Genomic DNA, 17,491 nt, shown 5'->3' on the forward strand with positions numbered 1-17,491 from the left:
ACACGTTGAAGGAAGAAAAGAAGAAAAGGGCGAAGAAATATAAAGTAAGGCCATTCAACCATTTGGTGTAGGAGGGAAAAAGGAGTGAAGAGAAGTCCTAGAGTGTAAGGATTGGTGCAGTCTTGAAGAACTGCATGAGTGAAAGCAAGCAAAAGAAAAGAGAAAAATATAAAAAGCAAGAGAAAATTGTGAGAGATACACAGTGAGTGAAAAGAAAAAGATAATTTTTCTTTATTCAAGTTGTATCTCTAAGTGTTGTTATCTCTATTTAATATAGTGAAATTATTCGGAATTTGTTTTGTGATTTTTCCCTTCAAAGAGAAAGTGTTTTCACGTAAATTATTGTGTTCTTATGTAGTTGTGCTTCCACTGTACTTGCTAAAATTTATTCACAATTATATAGAATTTTTTCCAACAGTCATGGACCAGCAACCCAAACCTAACATCTATTACTCACCAAACTTCTTCTCACAATTCACCGAGAAAATATCAACTATTACATGTAGTTAGTAACAAATCAAAAAGGCCATGAGAATAGAATTTCAAGCAAATATGCAAGGTATGCGCTTAATAGATCAAATATATAACATCAAATTTTAATCTAGCTAAGCATTAGAACAAAATCATTGATTTAAGAAAAAGGGGAAAAAATTAATATTGAAATTGTTTTTTGGTAATTGCTACTTTACATAAACAATGCTTGGGACACAATTTCTCATTAAGATATCGTCGATATCAATTCATATAGAAGTGAATATATAAATAACTTTCAATAAGGAAACATGGTTTCCTTGATCTCAACAAAAAATTACAAATCCTTAGCCCTCATATGAATGAATGTGAAGAATTTGAGGGAGAGGGACTCACGTTTAAATGGAAAGCTAGATTCAATGTCAACTGTGGTGGTTCCAGAACTTTTTCCAGGATGGTCATTAAAGAACTCAAATTTAATAAATTAATAAAAATTAAATTAAATATATTGACATCACAATATATATATATATATATATATATATGAAATTTTATAATAAGATGTTGTAAACAAGTGCTATTATGAGTATAATAGATAATTTTTTTAAATAAAAAAAATACACTTGTTAATGATATATTAGCTTACATTCATAAAGTAATGTGTACTTTTTTGTATATATGCACACAATTTGACTTAAATTTTTAAAATAATTGTTAATAATTTATTGGCTTACACACACAAATTTATTGTGGTTGTATATAATTTTTAGATATAAGTGTAATTTGACTTTATTTTTTTAAAAAAAAATGTATAAAAACATTATTTAATTATATCTTAACCACGGTCTTAGTCATTAACAAAATTCTTTAAAAATATTATTTATTAACGCATTTTCCTTAACAAAAGAAAATAAATAAAGAAACTAGCCCACATGACTTGATGACACCATTAAAGTGTGTGGCAATAGCTATCTGTGCCAGTTTTTTTATAACTCTTGAATTTTGTTTAAAAAGCTCTCTCAAATACAAACTATGCCAATGGTGAGCAAAATTTCGTGAGTTCAAATTTTTATTTGGGGTGATGAATAACCTATATTAATTTAAATTTTTTATTTTTTTTAATGTATATAATTTTTTTTCCCTCCAACTCAGGGTGTTCATGTGAACACCCTGATCAATACGTAAAGCCGTCACTGAATGCTAAATGAACACCCTGATCAATACGTAAAGCCGCCACTGAATGCTAAACTATAATAATTGATATCAAAACTTTTGATTCTTTTTTTTTTTTTTTTTTTTTGACAAACAAACAAAATACAGAACAGATTTTGGCATCAAATGATTACGAATAGAAGCAAAATAAACACAAAAATTTTCAAACTCAAGCACTAAACAATTGATCACAATTATTTAGAATACCCACAATTCTTTTCACTTAATCACAAAAAATCAGTATCTTTGTGAAGAGAGACCAACCCCATCACCATGAATATGAAAAACATTGATTGAAAAAAGAAAATACAGAGAGATTGAATCCTAGTGAATCTATAGAAACAAAAGGCCATGTCAAAATGGAGTTTTTTCCCCTTAATTTGATGTTTGTTTTCTGCGTGACCCTGTTCTCTCTCTTAACAACCTGTTTTCTGCCCTACGTTTAAGGGTTTTAGGGTACTTTCGTACTCTTTATATATATATATATATATAAAGGATTATATAATAGATATCCTAGTAGGATACGTAGTACATTAAAAGCCCATATATAAGATCCTGTAAGAAAAACGTAGTATAGTTTCCAAAAAAAAGCTGAGATGTGAATACGGATGCTATTAAAAAAAACAAGTCCAGATCCTACTCTCTTCTACATGCTGTGTTTCTCTTCACCAATACCCTCTTCACCTGTAACTGGTTAGAGATCTCTCGGCAAACACATGGAATTTTTCAAAGATCGACGCACTCATATAACAATCACAGTCTGCCTTTTGTCCTTCTGTTTACTCTATGTATTCCTAACCCCCTACATCGGTTTCACGCCACTCTTTTCATTACCATATCAACCATGTACACTCTCTAAGACGGTAAGCATCATCAAGATTAAGATTCAAGAATAGCATATTATAATTATTGTTTTCTTTTTTCTTAAAATATGAATCTATAATGTTGATTGCTTATATAAATCTGATTTTGTGTTCTTCTTATATTATATGTGTGTTATAAGTGCAACGTGACCAGCAACAAAGATGCACTCGAAGCTGCTTTATCTGAGGCTTCAATGGAGAACAAGACCATAGTAATCGCTATTGTCAACAAGGCTTATGTAGAAGGCGATAAGCCAATGCTAGATTTGTTTTTGGATAGTTTTTGGCTTGGGGAAGATACACGAAAATTGGTTGATCACCTTCTACTTGTTGCGGTCGATGAGACATCGTTTGAACGGTGCAAATTTCTTCGGCTTCATTGCTATAGGCTCCAAATGGACGATGGGGTAGACTCCAATGGTGAGAAGGTTTACATGTCTGATAGTTTTATCAAGATGATGTGGAGGAGAACCCTGTTTCTTGGAGAAGTACTAAAGCGAGACTACAGCTTTGTTTTCACGGTACGTTTCTATCTCAAATTTATGAACATTATTACCACCGCATACCCTTGGTGCAATGGTCACTCCACAAGTATAAGTGCTTGTGGGGTGTGAGGAGTAAGAATCGGGATTCAAGTCTCTAAGAGGGAGCTTCATACACATATACACTTAGATTAGGCTAAAGTAGAATTCTATCTTGTATAAAAAAAAAAAAACAAAAACAAAAACAAAAACAAAATTTATGAACATTATTATAGGGTTATTTAAAAAATGAGAAACTAAATTTGAGCCGTGTTTTTGTAGAGTTTATCATCACATGATTAAGTTGATCAAAAATCAATGTTAACATTACTTAATTAAAGTTAGTATTTAGAGCTGTCCACTGATTTAATGAGTCTAGATATTTATCAAATTATGCACCCAACAAAGATTACTTACCTCTGAAAGTGATTCTAGCTATCTTATCTTATATTTGTTTTGTTATATATTATTCCTAAATCTTTTATTAGGATTACAGAATTAGTCTTCTATTAGGACCATAGAACTTGAAGGTTACGAAATGATCATGGGTTTTTCTCCTTCTCAATAAATAAATCGTTGTTTTTCTAATCCGACCATATTTAGAATAAAACAGATCTTAGGAATATTATGTAGAGGCTGAGTATGTATGATGGAATTTTTTGAAACTGAAGTTAGGAGATTGATGTTGCTTGAACTCAAAATAGTAGAAAAAAAAGAGAAAATTTTCAAATTCTTCCCAGTAGTGTCTGCTTTTGTATAGAAGTATTAGAGGTCTGAATCATAACCTCAAGCATAGGGCTTACACATGATTAATTTGACTTTCGACTGTTGCCATGTTGTTATAACAACATGGCAACAGTCGAAAGTTAAATTATAATTATAATGCTGTTATAATATTGAAGGTGCGCACTGCATACTTCTATAATTAGCTAGGAAAAAACGAAAAGAAAAAAAAGAAACAATGTGGCCAGCTACAAAGCACACAAATATTCAAAATTTTGCCTGCATGTTTTGCAATAAATATATCTACAGGACCAATTCCCGTTCCTCCTCCAGGGCTTTGCTTGGTTTGAAAAATTCACCCTAATCTCATTGATTTCTACAAAAAGAATGTGGTAATACTATTTTTTTTCTTAGAATACTAAATATTTTTAACAATGGTATATATCCAAAATTGCCTGAACTCTTGGATACACAGCACAGACTTTAAACGTCTTTAACTCGTACCTATTTTTCAATATGGGATTAACCCACTATGGTAATACTTAATTTGGTAATGCTTGTGATCATACTCAGCTTGCTTAATTTCATTTCAGCATATCAACCTACCTACAGATGCTTTCTCCAAAAAAAAAAAAAAAAAAAAAAACTACCTACAGATGCAGTAGAGCATAGTTGGAGCCGCCTAATTAATTAACTGCCCCTTCTTTGAGGTGATATTAAATGAGGAATGAATGACCTAACAGCCATAACTAGCGTACAATAATCAACCAAAGTGAAGAATGAATTAATGACCTAACTGCTTGTACTTCCCCCTAAAAAAAAAAAACTGCTTGTACTTATGGGGTAATAAATAAATAAATAAATAAAAAGGCTAAAACCTATGTAATAAACACCAACCTAGGAAAAAAATGTCTAGCGACCAAGGAAGTCAATTGCTGGGATGGCCACCCTAAGAAAAAATGTCTAACGAACAAGGAATTTAATACCAGTATGGCATACCGATGCCATTCTAGCCATTAAATTGGTACCAGTATTCTTCTAAAATATATGGAATAAAATACTGATTTTGGAAATATTTTTGGTGTTTCAGCTAATACAATAAAAAAAAAAGTATTTAAGTTAATATATATTTGGGTTAATGCATGCACTTAAATTAATGTTAGACTTATAAAATATGTAATTTTTAAATTTAATGTTATAATTATAAAAATTAATTAATTAATATACACATATATAGTTATTAACCTGAAACGGTACATCAATACCGAAATATTTCATTTCTCTAGCCAAACCGTAATAGCCTTTGGTACAAAATTGACTACCTTATTATAGACAAAAATTTTCACACATTTTTCACAATTGGTGACATAACTTTTTTGTAATTGAGATTAATGTATAATAAAAGTGGTGTCATTGAAGAATATTAGTGAAACTAATAATATTCCAACTATAATAAGTTATGTCAATAATTGTGAAAAATATTATGTCGCTAATATAAATGTGAAAAAGAATAACTTTAGTCTTTACACCATTATTTGGTTTTGTTCCACGGCTGATTATACTATTAGTGATTATGATTTCATGCGACCAAATTGACTGATGAATGCTTTCATTACAGGACACTGATGTAATGTGGTTAAGGAACCCATTTCCAATGCTAAGCCAAAATGAAAGAATAGATCTTCAAATCAGCACCGATAACTTCAATGGCAACGAATGGTCTGAAGACAATCCCATCAACACTGGCTTCTACTTTATCAGATCCAACAACAAGACCATGTCATTGTTTGATGCATGGTACGCCATGAAAAATAACTCTGTGGGACTAAAGGAGCAAGATGTTTTATTAAACATGATGCATGAAGGCGTGTTTAAAGAGCTAGGCCTTACCGTGAGGTTCTTGGACACAAACTATTTCAGTGGGTTCTGCAAAGATAGCGAAGACTTTAAAGCTGTTCGAACCGTTCATGCCAATTGCTGTCGTACTATTAGTGCTAAGCTGACGGATCTGATGGCTGTTATTCACGATTGGGAGAGATACAAGAGGGCATCTACCAATGAGAGTTTATCCACTGCATGGTCAAACCACGTGGCATGTTCTGATTCATGGAAAAGTTAATATTTAAATTTCCCTTTTTTTTTTTTTTTTTCTTCTTTATAGTTAGATAGTTACGATAGGATGATGGATTTGAACCAAGACCAGGACAGACCCAGAAGGATCGAGGGTGAAAGGGGCAATTTCTCTTTGGTCCCACTCAAATTTCCTTACCCTATATACATATGTTCATGAATTTTCCCTTTAATATATGCCTTTGACCCCACCTAATAATTTGTTATTGAATTTGTGGGGCCCAATAATTCACGGACCAAGCCCATTTGTCCTTAGAGAGTCCAAAGGCCCGAGCCGAGGAGAACTATGGCCCAAGCTCTACAATGCAGAGCACCAAACATCTTTGTGGTGCAGCCGAGGACAACTCAGTCCTCGGCAGATCCAAAACCTCACCAAAAGAAGAAGGATAAAACCGGTATAGGGCCAAGCTTTAAAGAGAATCAAAGAATATCCGGGAAAGCTGCTCTCATTGCCATTCAATGCGCTGCCCCTGACAGAGCCGTACTTTTTAGCTTTATCGAACCATCCCCAGCAATTTCGGGATTGGACTGATGGGACAAATGTCAGTTTTTGTAAAGATTGACCCTACACGTGGACGAAGGACAGCGAATGCAAGCTAGTATAAAAGAAGAAAGTAAGTAAATCTGAGAGGGATCCCATCCCACCTCCGAAAAAGAAAGATCACATGGGGGAGAACATCTCAACAACACCGGACTTCACTGAAGAAAGTCCGTCGTTGGAGAACCGGGATAAGGCCTCAATGGTCCTCGGATCAACTCCGAGGAGTCCCATCCCATAGGGTGCGACGCCTTAGGACTTAAATGTTCAAACCCAACTCCTTTTTTCCATATGAATTCCTCTAAAACCAGGACCGGGCACCGCCCCGTGACCAGCGGCTAGCTTTTCAAGTCCACTCTCTACAAATCATATTGTGAGGGATCTTTCATGCGCGAGCCCAACATCCTTATTGGGCCGCCAGAGAATTGTGTCCTTACAGAATTCATATATTAAAAATTCCATCATTAGATTAAATTTTCTATATGTTCTTAACATTGATACCAATATTCATGTTAATTAGTTATTATTTATCATTCGATCCATAAACTCATTTTTTATTCATTGTTTTGAACTATAAAAACTTGAATTTAAATTATTAATTGATAACATGACTATTGATATTTTATCTTGAAATTTTGCAGGTATGGAGAATGTATAAAGATAATATAATCCAACGGTGAATTTGTTAAAATTCATATTCAATTAAAAATATTAGGTAGTGTAATATTATTTAAAGTTACACCAGGTACAACTCTAAACAATGTTACATCATCCAATAACTTATTATTGAATTCGTATTTTAAAAATTCCACCATTAAATTATATGTTTTTAACATGCATACCAATATTCATGCCAATCAGTTGTTATTTACCATTCGATCTATAAACTCATTTTTTTCCTCATTATTTCAAATTACAAAAACTTGAATTTAAACAATTAATTGGTGACATGACTATTGATATTTAATCATTTTGAAATTTTGCAACTATGGATAATGCATAAAGATAATGTAATCCAATGTTGGATATATTTTTTAAAATTCAAATTCAATTAAAAAATATTGAGTGGTATAACATTATTTAAAGTTACACAAAGTGTAACTCTAAGAAATATTACACCACTTAATAACTTGTTATCGAATTCATATATTAAAAATTTCATTGCTGAATTATATGTTTTATATGTTCTTAACATACATATCAATATTCATGCCAATCAGTTGTTATTTACCATTTGATCCATAAACTCATTTTTTTTATTCAATATTTTATACTACAAAAACTTGAATTTAAACAATTAATTGATAACATAACTTTGATATTTAATCATCTTGAAATTTTTCAAGCATTGAGAATGCATGAAGATAATATAATCCAACGGTAGTTTTGTTAAAATTTGCATTCAATTAAAAAATATTGAGTGGAGTAACATTATTTAAAATTACACTAAATGTAACTCTAAGCAATATTACACTATCTAAACTTGTTATCGAATTCATATTTTAAAAATTCCACTACTGAATTATATGTTCTTAATATGCACACCAATATTCATGTCAATCAATTGTCATTTATTATTCGATCCATAAACTCATTTTTTCTTCATTATTATAAAATACAAAAACTTGAATTTAAACAATTGTTGATGATATGATTATTGATATTTAATCATCTTGAAATTTTACAAGCATGGAGAATACACAAAGATAATGTAATCTAACGGTGGATATATTTGTTAAAATTCGCATTCAATTTAAAAATATTAAGTAGTGTAATATTATTTATTTAAAATTACACCACAAGAGTTACACTATTTTTAAACCATAAATTTCTATAAAATCTAAGTGTTAAAAAAATCAATTGCTTATGACATCATTAAATATTTATTGCTTGTTACATCGGAAAATTATTAGGTATCCCCGGAGTACCATAAGTGCGTACTCTCTCCTCTCACATGAATGGTGGGTCTCACCATGAATTTAATTAGTGGGATCCACCATTCATGTGAAAGGAGGGAGTACGCATTTATGGTACTCCGGAAGTATACAATAATTTCCCACTTACACCATCTACATTAATTAATTCAAAAGCTTTAACATGTTTATATATATATATATATATATATAGAGAGAGAGAGAGAGAGAGAGAGAGAGAGAGAGAGAGAGAGAGAGAGAGAGAGAGAGAGAGAGAGAGAGAAACTAAGTTTTTTTTTTTTTTTTAATTATGAAAATATTATTATCAATTTGTAGAGAATATGAGTTTGAATTAAAAACAAATTCTAATCACTAACACTAAGGATAAGATTTTGATAGTTTCTTCTAAAACATGTTAAAAATCTCTCTCTCTTTCTCTCTCTCTCTCTCTCTCAACACATTTAAGATTTTAACAAATTCTAATATTTTCATGTTTTTTTAATTAAAAAAAATTAAAGATGTGCCTTTTAATAGGGAGGAATTTGGAAAGTAATGAATAAGGAGAGAAAAAAATGGAGACAAATTTGGAAAAAAAAAAAAAAAAGAAGACACGTTAAAGATGTGTACTTCAACGGGAATGAATTTGGAAAGCAATAAATAATTGGAGAAAAAAATGTATTTAATTAGGTAAGGATGTCAAAAATAATAAACATTAATGATGCATTTTTTAACGGTTAGATTTCTTTGAAATCTAAGGTCTAAAAAAGCTTTAACGTGTTTGCTTATGACATCATTAAATATTTATTGTTGCTTTATGTATATATCAGAGAGAGAGAGAGAGAGAGAGAGAGAGAGAGAGAGAGAGACATTTTTTTAAAATTATGAAAATATTATTATCAATTTGTAGAGAATACGAGTTTGAATTAAAAACAAATTCTAATGGCTAACACTAAGGAAAGATTTTGATAGTTTCTTCTAAAACATGTTAAAAATCTCTCTCTCTCTCTCTCTCTCTCTCTCTCTCTACACATTTAAGATTTTAACAAATTCTAATATTTTCATGTTTTTTTAATTAAAAAAAATTAAAGATGTGCCTTTTAATAGGGAGGAATTTGGAAAGCAATAAATAAGGAGAGAAAAAAATGGAGACAAATTTGGGGAAAAAAAAAAAGACGTTAAAGATGTGTACTTCAATGGGAATGAATTTGGAAAGCAATAAATAATTGGAGAAAAAAATGTATTTAATTAGGTAAGGATGTCAAAAATAATAAACATTAATGATACATTTTTTAACTATTAGATTTCTTTGAAATCTAAGGTCTAAAAAAGGTGTAACTCTAGAAAAGTTATACCTGGTGCAATTCTAAATATTGTTACACTATTCAATAACTTGTTATTGAATTAATATTTTGAAAATCCAACCATTGAATTACATGTTCTATATGTGTGGGCGCAACGCGTGGTTTGGGAAGTATGTCTCGGTTAAGTGGACTGGGGTGAAGAAAACACAAGGAGTTGCCATTTAGTTTTATGGTCTAGGAACTATAAATATAGCGCCCTTACATGGAAGGACTAGTCTTACTACTAGAGTATGGGTTCGGAGTTTAGGTACGGTCTTGAGAAGGTGTTAAGTACCCAAAACTACCCGACCCATAGGTCGGCTTCTACTCATTGTGTCCTACGTCTTAATCCTATTAAAGACACATTCAACATTGCATCTTCACACACACACACACACACACACACTAGCATACATCTAAGCATACAACATGGTATTTCATCCCAAGACCTAACATTCATCTATCATGCTCATCAACCAACCCTAGCATACATCTATCATGGCAAATCACATCAAGCCTAACATACATCTATCATACATGGTATATTATCAAGGCAGCAAACAAATCATGGCAAAAAGGTAGGCATGGCAACAAAGTATTAATCATCATATATATTCCAAACTTCTAGACATGAAATCAAGCACCAAACAAACATATAAAAATGCAAGTCCATACCAATGCATGACTTACCTCACTTACCTTGCAGTATCACAACACCTATGGCATGAATGCATGATCATATTAATGCATGTTCGTGGTATCAAAGCAAGAAACAAAGAGAACACCCTAATCTAGTCATATTAAGAGCAAACACATAAATAAATAGAGAAGCAGTAACTTAAGAACATGCAAACAAGGCAAAACAGAGGCATAAGATGTAAAAGAAACAAAGAAACAAAAGCAAAAAATCTAGATTAGGGTTTCTAAGCACAAGTATGCATGCGCATACATAGGCTTGCATATGCGGGCCAGTTGTATGCGTACACATACTTTGAGTCTGCATACGCATGCAGGAGCATGTGCACGCAGACACACCCTAAACCCTAACCCAGGAACACAAAAAATAAAACACAATCTAAAACAACAAATCTAGCAACCTAAACATGCTCAAACTTACAAAGTAAAGAAAACCTAGACTAAACAAACAAGTTATAACATAAAAGAAGCAAATAAAGAAAATTAAAAACAAGAATAAAGGTAGAAATGAAGAAAAGAGGTTAGAACATATACCTCAAAAATGAAGATTTTGCCCTTTTTCTCAGTCAAATCTATTCACAATCAAACAAAAATGATTAGTAAACTTCAAAACTTGAGGATCAAGACTAGAAGAGGTCCCAATCACAATAAAATTAACTTGAGGATGTTTCGTGAAAAAATCCCTCTTTGATCCACTATTCCTAGTGAATCTTAGATTTTCCTTTAAGATTTTCTGTATGTTTTGAAAAAGTGCCATGTATGGCTTTATGTAGTGAGAAAATAGGGGTTTGGAATGTCTCTTAGATAATATGAGATTCGTTCTAAATCTCAACATTAATGTAGAAAACTTGTCTTTCATAAGTTTTTGAAACCCTAGCTATGTGCGCAGGTTCGTGCTTGCGTACGCATGCATCAGACCCGCGTACGCAGGTTATGGCCTGTGTACACAAGCCTAGGGTTTTCTTGATATTTTATTTTTCAAAAATAGATTTATTTGCTCATAAAAAGTTACATTTTCCATTTTAACACCTCTCAAGTCAATTTGTAATCTGATTGGGCTCTAAATTAACCTTGGGCCTAAGAATTTTGGAATCATTGGGAAACAGGGGACCAAGTCGTAAGGGATACAAAATACGATGTCTACAATATGTTCTTAATATGCATGTCAATTTAATGTAATTTACTATTCGATCCAAAAACTCATCTTTTATGCATTATTTTAAATTACAAAAACTTGAATTTAAACAATTGATTGATGACGTAATTATTGATCTTTGATCATCTTAAAAAAAATTTTAAGTATAGAGAATATACGAAAATAAAGTAATCTAGTGGCGGATTTATTAAAATTCACATCTAATTAAAGAATATTGGTGGTATAACATTACTTAAAATTACACCAAATGTATCTCGCCTTCCCTGAAGACTCTGCAAGTCAAAATTCAATTTATCTTGTAAAATCTCTATTTGTAGGTTGGTAACCAAGAAAAAATTGTAACTTTTTAGAACTTAGTTTGTCTAGCAGTTTAGTCCAGAAATATTCAATTGAACAAGACAAATGAAGTTTAGTACAGTTGAAAACTCAAGAAATCAGAAAAAGAAAAGTGCAAATAAGTTTCACTTATCTCGACTGATCGAGATTCGTGCAGATTTTAGATCTGGCTTTTTCTCTCAATCGTTTGATCTAGGGTTTTAATGGAACTTAAGGATATTTAAATAAAAACTCTAGAGCACATTTTTACACATTCAATAGGGCAATTTTATGTATATAAATCTGGAGATTTTTTATACCCTTTTGAAGCAACAGCTAGAGACCTTGTGCAAACAACAGATCTAGTTATAAAGCAAAGTTGCTGCATCCACTCAACCACAATTGCTGGTCTAAATCTTTGAGTGGAGATCTCAAAGTCACAAATTGGAGAGTTTGTATGCAATGGTTTCACAATAGAAGAATCCACAAATTCGGAGCTACGTGTGATCATGTCATTAAGTACTACACAAAGTAACAGTAGATTTAAGGTTAAGTCTATTGTACAAACTTCAAATCTGTTAGTGAAATATTGCATTGATTGTTTAGGTTAAATCCTCTCTAGATTTTTTACTTTGAAATAATAGTTTCAAAAGTTTTCTTGAGTCATAATTCTTGGTGCTAATGTGATCTATGCTTGTTTAATGTTTAATTGATTCAGATGCATAATTAATCTAATTAATTATTCGGCTAAGGTTTGGTAAAATTTGGGACAACTGGGTCTAAAACCCTAACATCTCCAATTGGTGCATTCACGTCTCTTGTTTCTTGCATGCCAATATGAAGTGAACTTGTGAGATAGAGCAATATTGAGGCATGTATGCTAGATTTACAAACATGAAATTTTTATCACTATATACACCACATAAAAATAGTAGGGTAAACTATGTACTTGGTCCCTATTTTTTACATCATACTTTAATTTGGTCCATAACCTTTCAATTGTGTTAATTTAGTCTCTAACCTTTCAGCAATGTTATATCAATTTAATCATTGCCGTTATCTCTTAAATGAAAATTGTTGATGTGACAAATGGTCAAAATAAAAAATTAGTTTAACGGCCAAAATAAAAAATTAGTTTATTGTCATATCAACGGAAACTAATTTTTTATTTTGGCTGTTAACTACGTCAGTAATTTCCATCCAAAAGATAACAGTAAAAACTAAATTAACACAACACTGAAATGTGAGAGACTAAATTGAAATATAGTGTAAATGATTTGGACTAAATACATAATTTACCCAAAATAGTAAATTACCATCACAAATTTCAACCTGAGTTACAAGAAGTGCATTAACGATTGAATTGAAGAGATTAAATCAAGACTTTATAGTCAAATGTCATTTTGTGTTTGAAACCTATGATTTGAATAAATTCATCATTTCACCAAATAGCTAAAAGTCAGATATGCTTCATGTAATATTATCTTTTGTGTTAACATAGTTGATCGGGTTCTACAATAGTTAAATTTACATTGTGTTATGACTGCCTGACTTGTGAACATTATCCCAACTTGGTGGAGATTTGAGATACCTATTAACCGTTATTATTTTAGGTATAAAGATTAGGTAGCTATATATATCTATATACATATATACACATACATATTACCTCTTTTTTGTGAAGACAGCGCTGTCCGTACAAGACCTTGGTATATCGATCCAATGGTTTAGGAGTGTGTACGTAATTATCTCACAATGAGCCCTTGTTATATTTGCCCAATTTCCATCTTAAGGATTCAGATTCCTGGTGCATACATGTTACATATGTATAGACAGGAAATTTCTAACTAAAACCACAAAAGAAAGCGAGGAACTCTCTAAGTCTCACATGTATTTAAGATTCTCTTACCTCAACTGAGGCTTATAAATTAAACATACGCTAGCTTATCTTCACAAAAAAAGCAATCAAACACAAACATGGCTGGAAAAATGGTATCATGCATTGCTGTACATGCTGCTTTGATGACATTCTATCTCCTTGTTTCTACCTTTGTCATCGCGGATGATAACACCCCAGTTCCCGGTGACAGTTCACAAATAAGCAATTGGTTTCAAAACAATGTGAAGCCGTTTCAGCAGCGTAAGGGTTCTCTAGACTCAGAACTTGTTCAAGCTGAGGAAGGTGTTAAAATCATCAAGGTTAATATAAATGGAGGAGGAGATTTCACCACCATCACCGACGCCATTAAAAGTATTCCGGCTGGGAATACCAAACGTGTCATTGTGCATATTGGACATGGAGTATACAAAGAGAAAATAATAATTGAACGTACCCAGCCGTTTGTTACTTTACACGGAAACCCTAAAAGCATGCCAACTTTGACATATGATGGCACAGCTGCGAAATATGGAACTGTAGATAGTGCCAGTTTGATTGTGAAATCTGATTACTTTGTTGCCGCAAATCTTATTATTCAGGTGCATATATATATATATATATATGTGCTTCTACAAACTCGTTCATTTTATATTTTTTGTGTTTTACTTGAACTTTATGCGTGTATGTGTATGTTTTTACACTTGTTTACGTACAATATTTCACATCAATATCTACAATTGACGTAGGAACGTTCACATTTTAACACATGAAAATAGAAAAAACATACACGAGAAAACGAGTACAAGAGTATAAACGCTCTATACATATCTTTGATAACATGTTGTGGATTTCTTATTACAGAACTCTGCCCCAAGGCCTCATGGGCAATCCGGAGCTCAGGCATCTGCATTGAGGATCTCCGGCGACAAGGCAGCCTTCTTTAACTGCAAAATAAAAGGATATCAAGACACTGTCTGTGATGACAAGGGCAACCATTTCTTCAAGGACTGCTACATTGAAGGCACCGTTGATTTCATTTTTGGAAGTGGAACCTCTATTTATTTGGTATGTCCAAACTTTTTCTAGTTATCATGTTAGTGTCACAAATTTTTCTATACATTTCAACAGGGCATAAAGATTCGAATCAACATTTTAATTAGAAATATGCACGTGTCATTTGACCTAAAGTTCAACGGCAAAAATATTTCATAGTTTATTAAGTTTGTATAACATCATTTTTATATGGACATACTTGCTAACACAACTTCTATTAAAACAAAATATAGTTTAATGATTTAGATTAGATATTATAAATTTAAAAATGTGCAAACTATTACGTTATTTAAAATTTCAATAAATAAAATCTTAATCATAAAATAGATTATTATCACATCAACAATTTTGAAATTTTCATTGAGTCTTATTTTGTTTGTTTTATTTATTTATTTATTGTCAATCTTGGTGATGAAAAGAATAATAATGGACAAATATTGTTTTGGTGCATGCAGAACACTCAGTTATACGTACTCGGGCAAGGTAATGAAGCCTCGTTCATCACAGCACATGCAAGGGACTTTCCCTCGGAAACTACTGGATACTCATTTATACATTGCCATATTAGTGGCACTGGACATGGTACATACTTAGGCAGAGCATGGAGGGCGAGGCCAAGAGTGGTCTTTTCCTACACCGACATGAGCGGCGAAGTTAATCCTCTTGGATGGAGCGATAACGTCCACCCCGAACGTGACAGGTTGAGCCATCTTTTTTCTATTTGTTTTCGGTTAGCAGTATTCAACAGGATAACGATTATTAAATATTCGCTACTGCACACTCACCATACACACACTGCCGGTCACATGGGCTAAAATCCTGAAGTGTGTACAGAATGTATACTGCATTATGACAAATTATTAATTATCTCAAAAATTTAAATCGTTAAAAAATTGTAAATTTAATCATTGAATCTAACACAGTGATTATTGGCATTGCAGCACTGTTTACTTTGCAGAATACAAGTGCACCGGACCAGGTGCAGACCCTGCTAAACGAGCCAAGTTCGCCAAGCAGTTGAGTGATGCTGAAGCTAAACCATTCCTCTCCCTTGGCTTTATCAAGGGTTCCTCGTGGTTGCTTCCTCGTCCAAATGTGTAGCTTCATTGTTTAGGGAGTAATATCGTACAATCAAAGCTAGCTGGCATGAATGCGCAGGATCGCTCATGCAAATTAAAGTCGTTTTTGTTTTATACTTTATTTTTCGATTTGTAATAGGATGATTTCAAACTAATGGTTAAGGATTTGGTCATTTGAAATAGTATTGAGAATTTCTTACAACATAACAAATGGAAGCTAAAAACAAGTGGAAAATTGTTAGTTATTATTAGAGTAAGAGTATACTGGTATTCCATTTTCTTATGTGAATTATCTCACTCTAAATTTAATTAAGGGTTCTGTTAACGAATGTCTTTAAAACATATGTTAATAGATAATTTTAGAAAAGTTTTAATGTCACTTTCTTAAAAAATATAAAAAGATGTTAAAAATTTTAATTACTTTTTTTTCCATATAAAAAGTTTTTAAACATAGTTCTTAGATCAATACCCTTAAAGTAGTTAACTTTTCCTTTTAATTAATAGTCAAAAATGCAAAACTGACCTTCTAATTTTCACATTTTTTCATTTCAATCCTCTAATTTTTAGTTTTGTCAATTCAGTTTTCTAACTTTCAATTTTTGTCAATATAAGGCTCCGTTACATTTTTGTTAGTGGCTATCGTTAGACCCACTGAAATGACACCGTTTTGCATTTTATTTATTTATTTTTATTTTTTTTGTTTGAAAAAAAAAAAAAACACATTTCGTTCAGAAGACCCAAATTCCTAACCCATCACCAATTCAGAATCCTACACCTATTGCTGCTACCACTCCTCCACACAATCCCAATCCTCTCCTCCTCGCCTTAACAACAACAACAACATCATCGAAATCCTCCAACAACGCGGCCTCATCGAATCCCTAACCAGCCCTGACCTCCACGACACTACCGTCGTCGTTTCCTCCTTCTACGGCCTCAAAGTTTACTGTGATTTCGACCCCACCACTCAATCTCTCCACCTCGACAACCTCCTCGGCCTCATCGTCCTCTCCTGGGTCCATCGCTTCAGCCACCAGCTCATGAAACTCATCGGCGGTGCCACTGCTCGCATCGGCGACCCCTCCGGCAAGTCCCTCGAGCGTCCCGACCTCGACCTCGACTCTCTCCGCCGCAACACCCTCAGCATTCAGTCCACCATCGCTAGAATCCTCTCCGAGAACTTTGTCATCCTCAACAACTACAATTGGTTTTTTTTTTTTTTTTTTTAATTCCGAATTAAAAAATAAAAAAAATAAAATGCAAAACGGTGTCGTTTAAGTGGGTTTAATGGCAGCCACTACCAGAAATGTAACGGAGCCCTATATTGACAAAAATTGAAAGTTAGAGGACTGAATTGACAAAACTGAAATTTAGAAGACTAAAATGAAAAAATGTGAAAATTAAAGGATCAGTTTTGCATTTTTGCCTAATTAATAAGATCAGCTAACCATTATTAATAAGAAGAAGTATTACGTCATTGTACTTTTGGAGTATTAAATAATTACTCATCATAATAAATTCTTAAAACAAATAAAATTATAAATGTTGGAATATTACCCCATTTGAAAAGTTAAATATTTCAATTTGAAAACAATTATGTAT

At 32.3% G+C, this 17,491-nt stretch overlaps 2 protein-coding genes across 2 annotated transcripts; both read left to right on the plus strand.

Annotated features, from left to right (window-relative positions):
• Positions 1–2,260: 2,260 nt before the first annotated feature.
• Positions 2,261–6,496, plus strand: LOC115962047 (uncharacterized protein At1g28695-like). The gene is made up of 3 exons (XM_031080911.1): positions 2,261–2,546; positions 2,687–3,067; positions 5,409–6,496. The coding sequence occupies exons 1-3, from the start codon at positions 2,400–2,402 to the stop codon at positions 5,907–5,909; spliced, it is 1,029 nt and encodes a 342-aa protein (XP_030936771.1). The 5' UTR covers positions 2,261–2,399; the 3' UTR covers positions 5,910–6,496.
• A 7,352-nt stretch (positions 6,497–13,848) lies between these two features.
• On the plus strand, positions 13,849–16,138 carry LOC115961017 (probable pectinesterase 48). Its single transcript, XM_031080069.1, has 4 exons — positions 13,849–14,356; positions 14,619–14,822; positions 15,266–15,510; positions 15,752–16,138. Exons 1-4 carry the CDS (start codon positions 13,856–13,858, stop codon positions 15,909–15,911), a joined length of 1,110 nt encoding a protein of 369 aa, XP_030935929.1. The 5' UTR covers positions 13,849–13,855; the 3' UTR covers positions 15,912–16,138.
• Positions 16,139–17,491: the final 1,353 nt, after the last annotated feature.

This window comes from Quercus lobata, chromosome 9, assembly GCF_001633185.2.
Source record: "Quercus lobata isolate SW786 chromosome 9, ValleyOak3.0 Primary Assembly, whole genome shotgun sequence".
Lineage (NCBI taxonomy): Eukaryota > Viridiplantae > Streptophyta > Magnoliopsida > Fagales > Fagaceae > Quercus > Quercus lobata.

Coding starts and splice junctions, on each gene's coding strand:
- LOC115962047 (XM_031080911.1), top strand. CDS start 2,400: ATGGAATTTTTCAAAGATCGACGCACTCATATAACAATCACAGTCTGC. Junction 2,547..2,686: donor CATGTACACTCTCTAAGACG/GTAAGCATCATC, acceptor GTGTGTTATAAG/TGCAACGTGACCAGCAACAA. Junction 3,068..5,408: donor ACTACAGCTTTGTTTTCACG/GTACGTTTCTAT, acceptor CTTTCATTACAG/GACACTGATGTAATGTGGTT.
- LOC115961017 (XM_031080069.1), top strand. CDS start 13,856: ATGGCTGGAAAAATGGTATCATGCATTGCTGTACATGCTGCTTTGATG. Junction 14,357..14,618: donor CCGCAAATCTTATTATTCAG/GTGCATATATAT, acceptor TTCTTATTACAG/AACTCTGCCCCAAGGCCTCA. Junction 15,511..15,751: donor GTCCACCCCGAACGTGACAG/GTTGAGCCATCT, acceptor TTGGCATTGCAG/CACTGTTTACTTTGCAGAAT.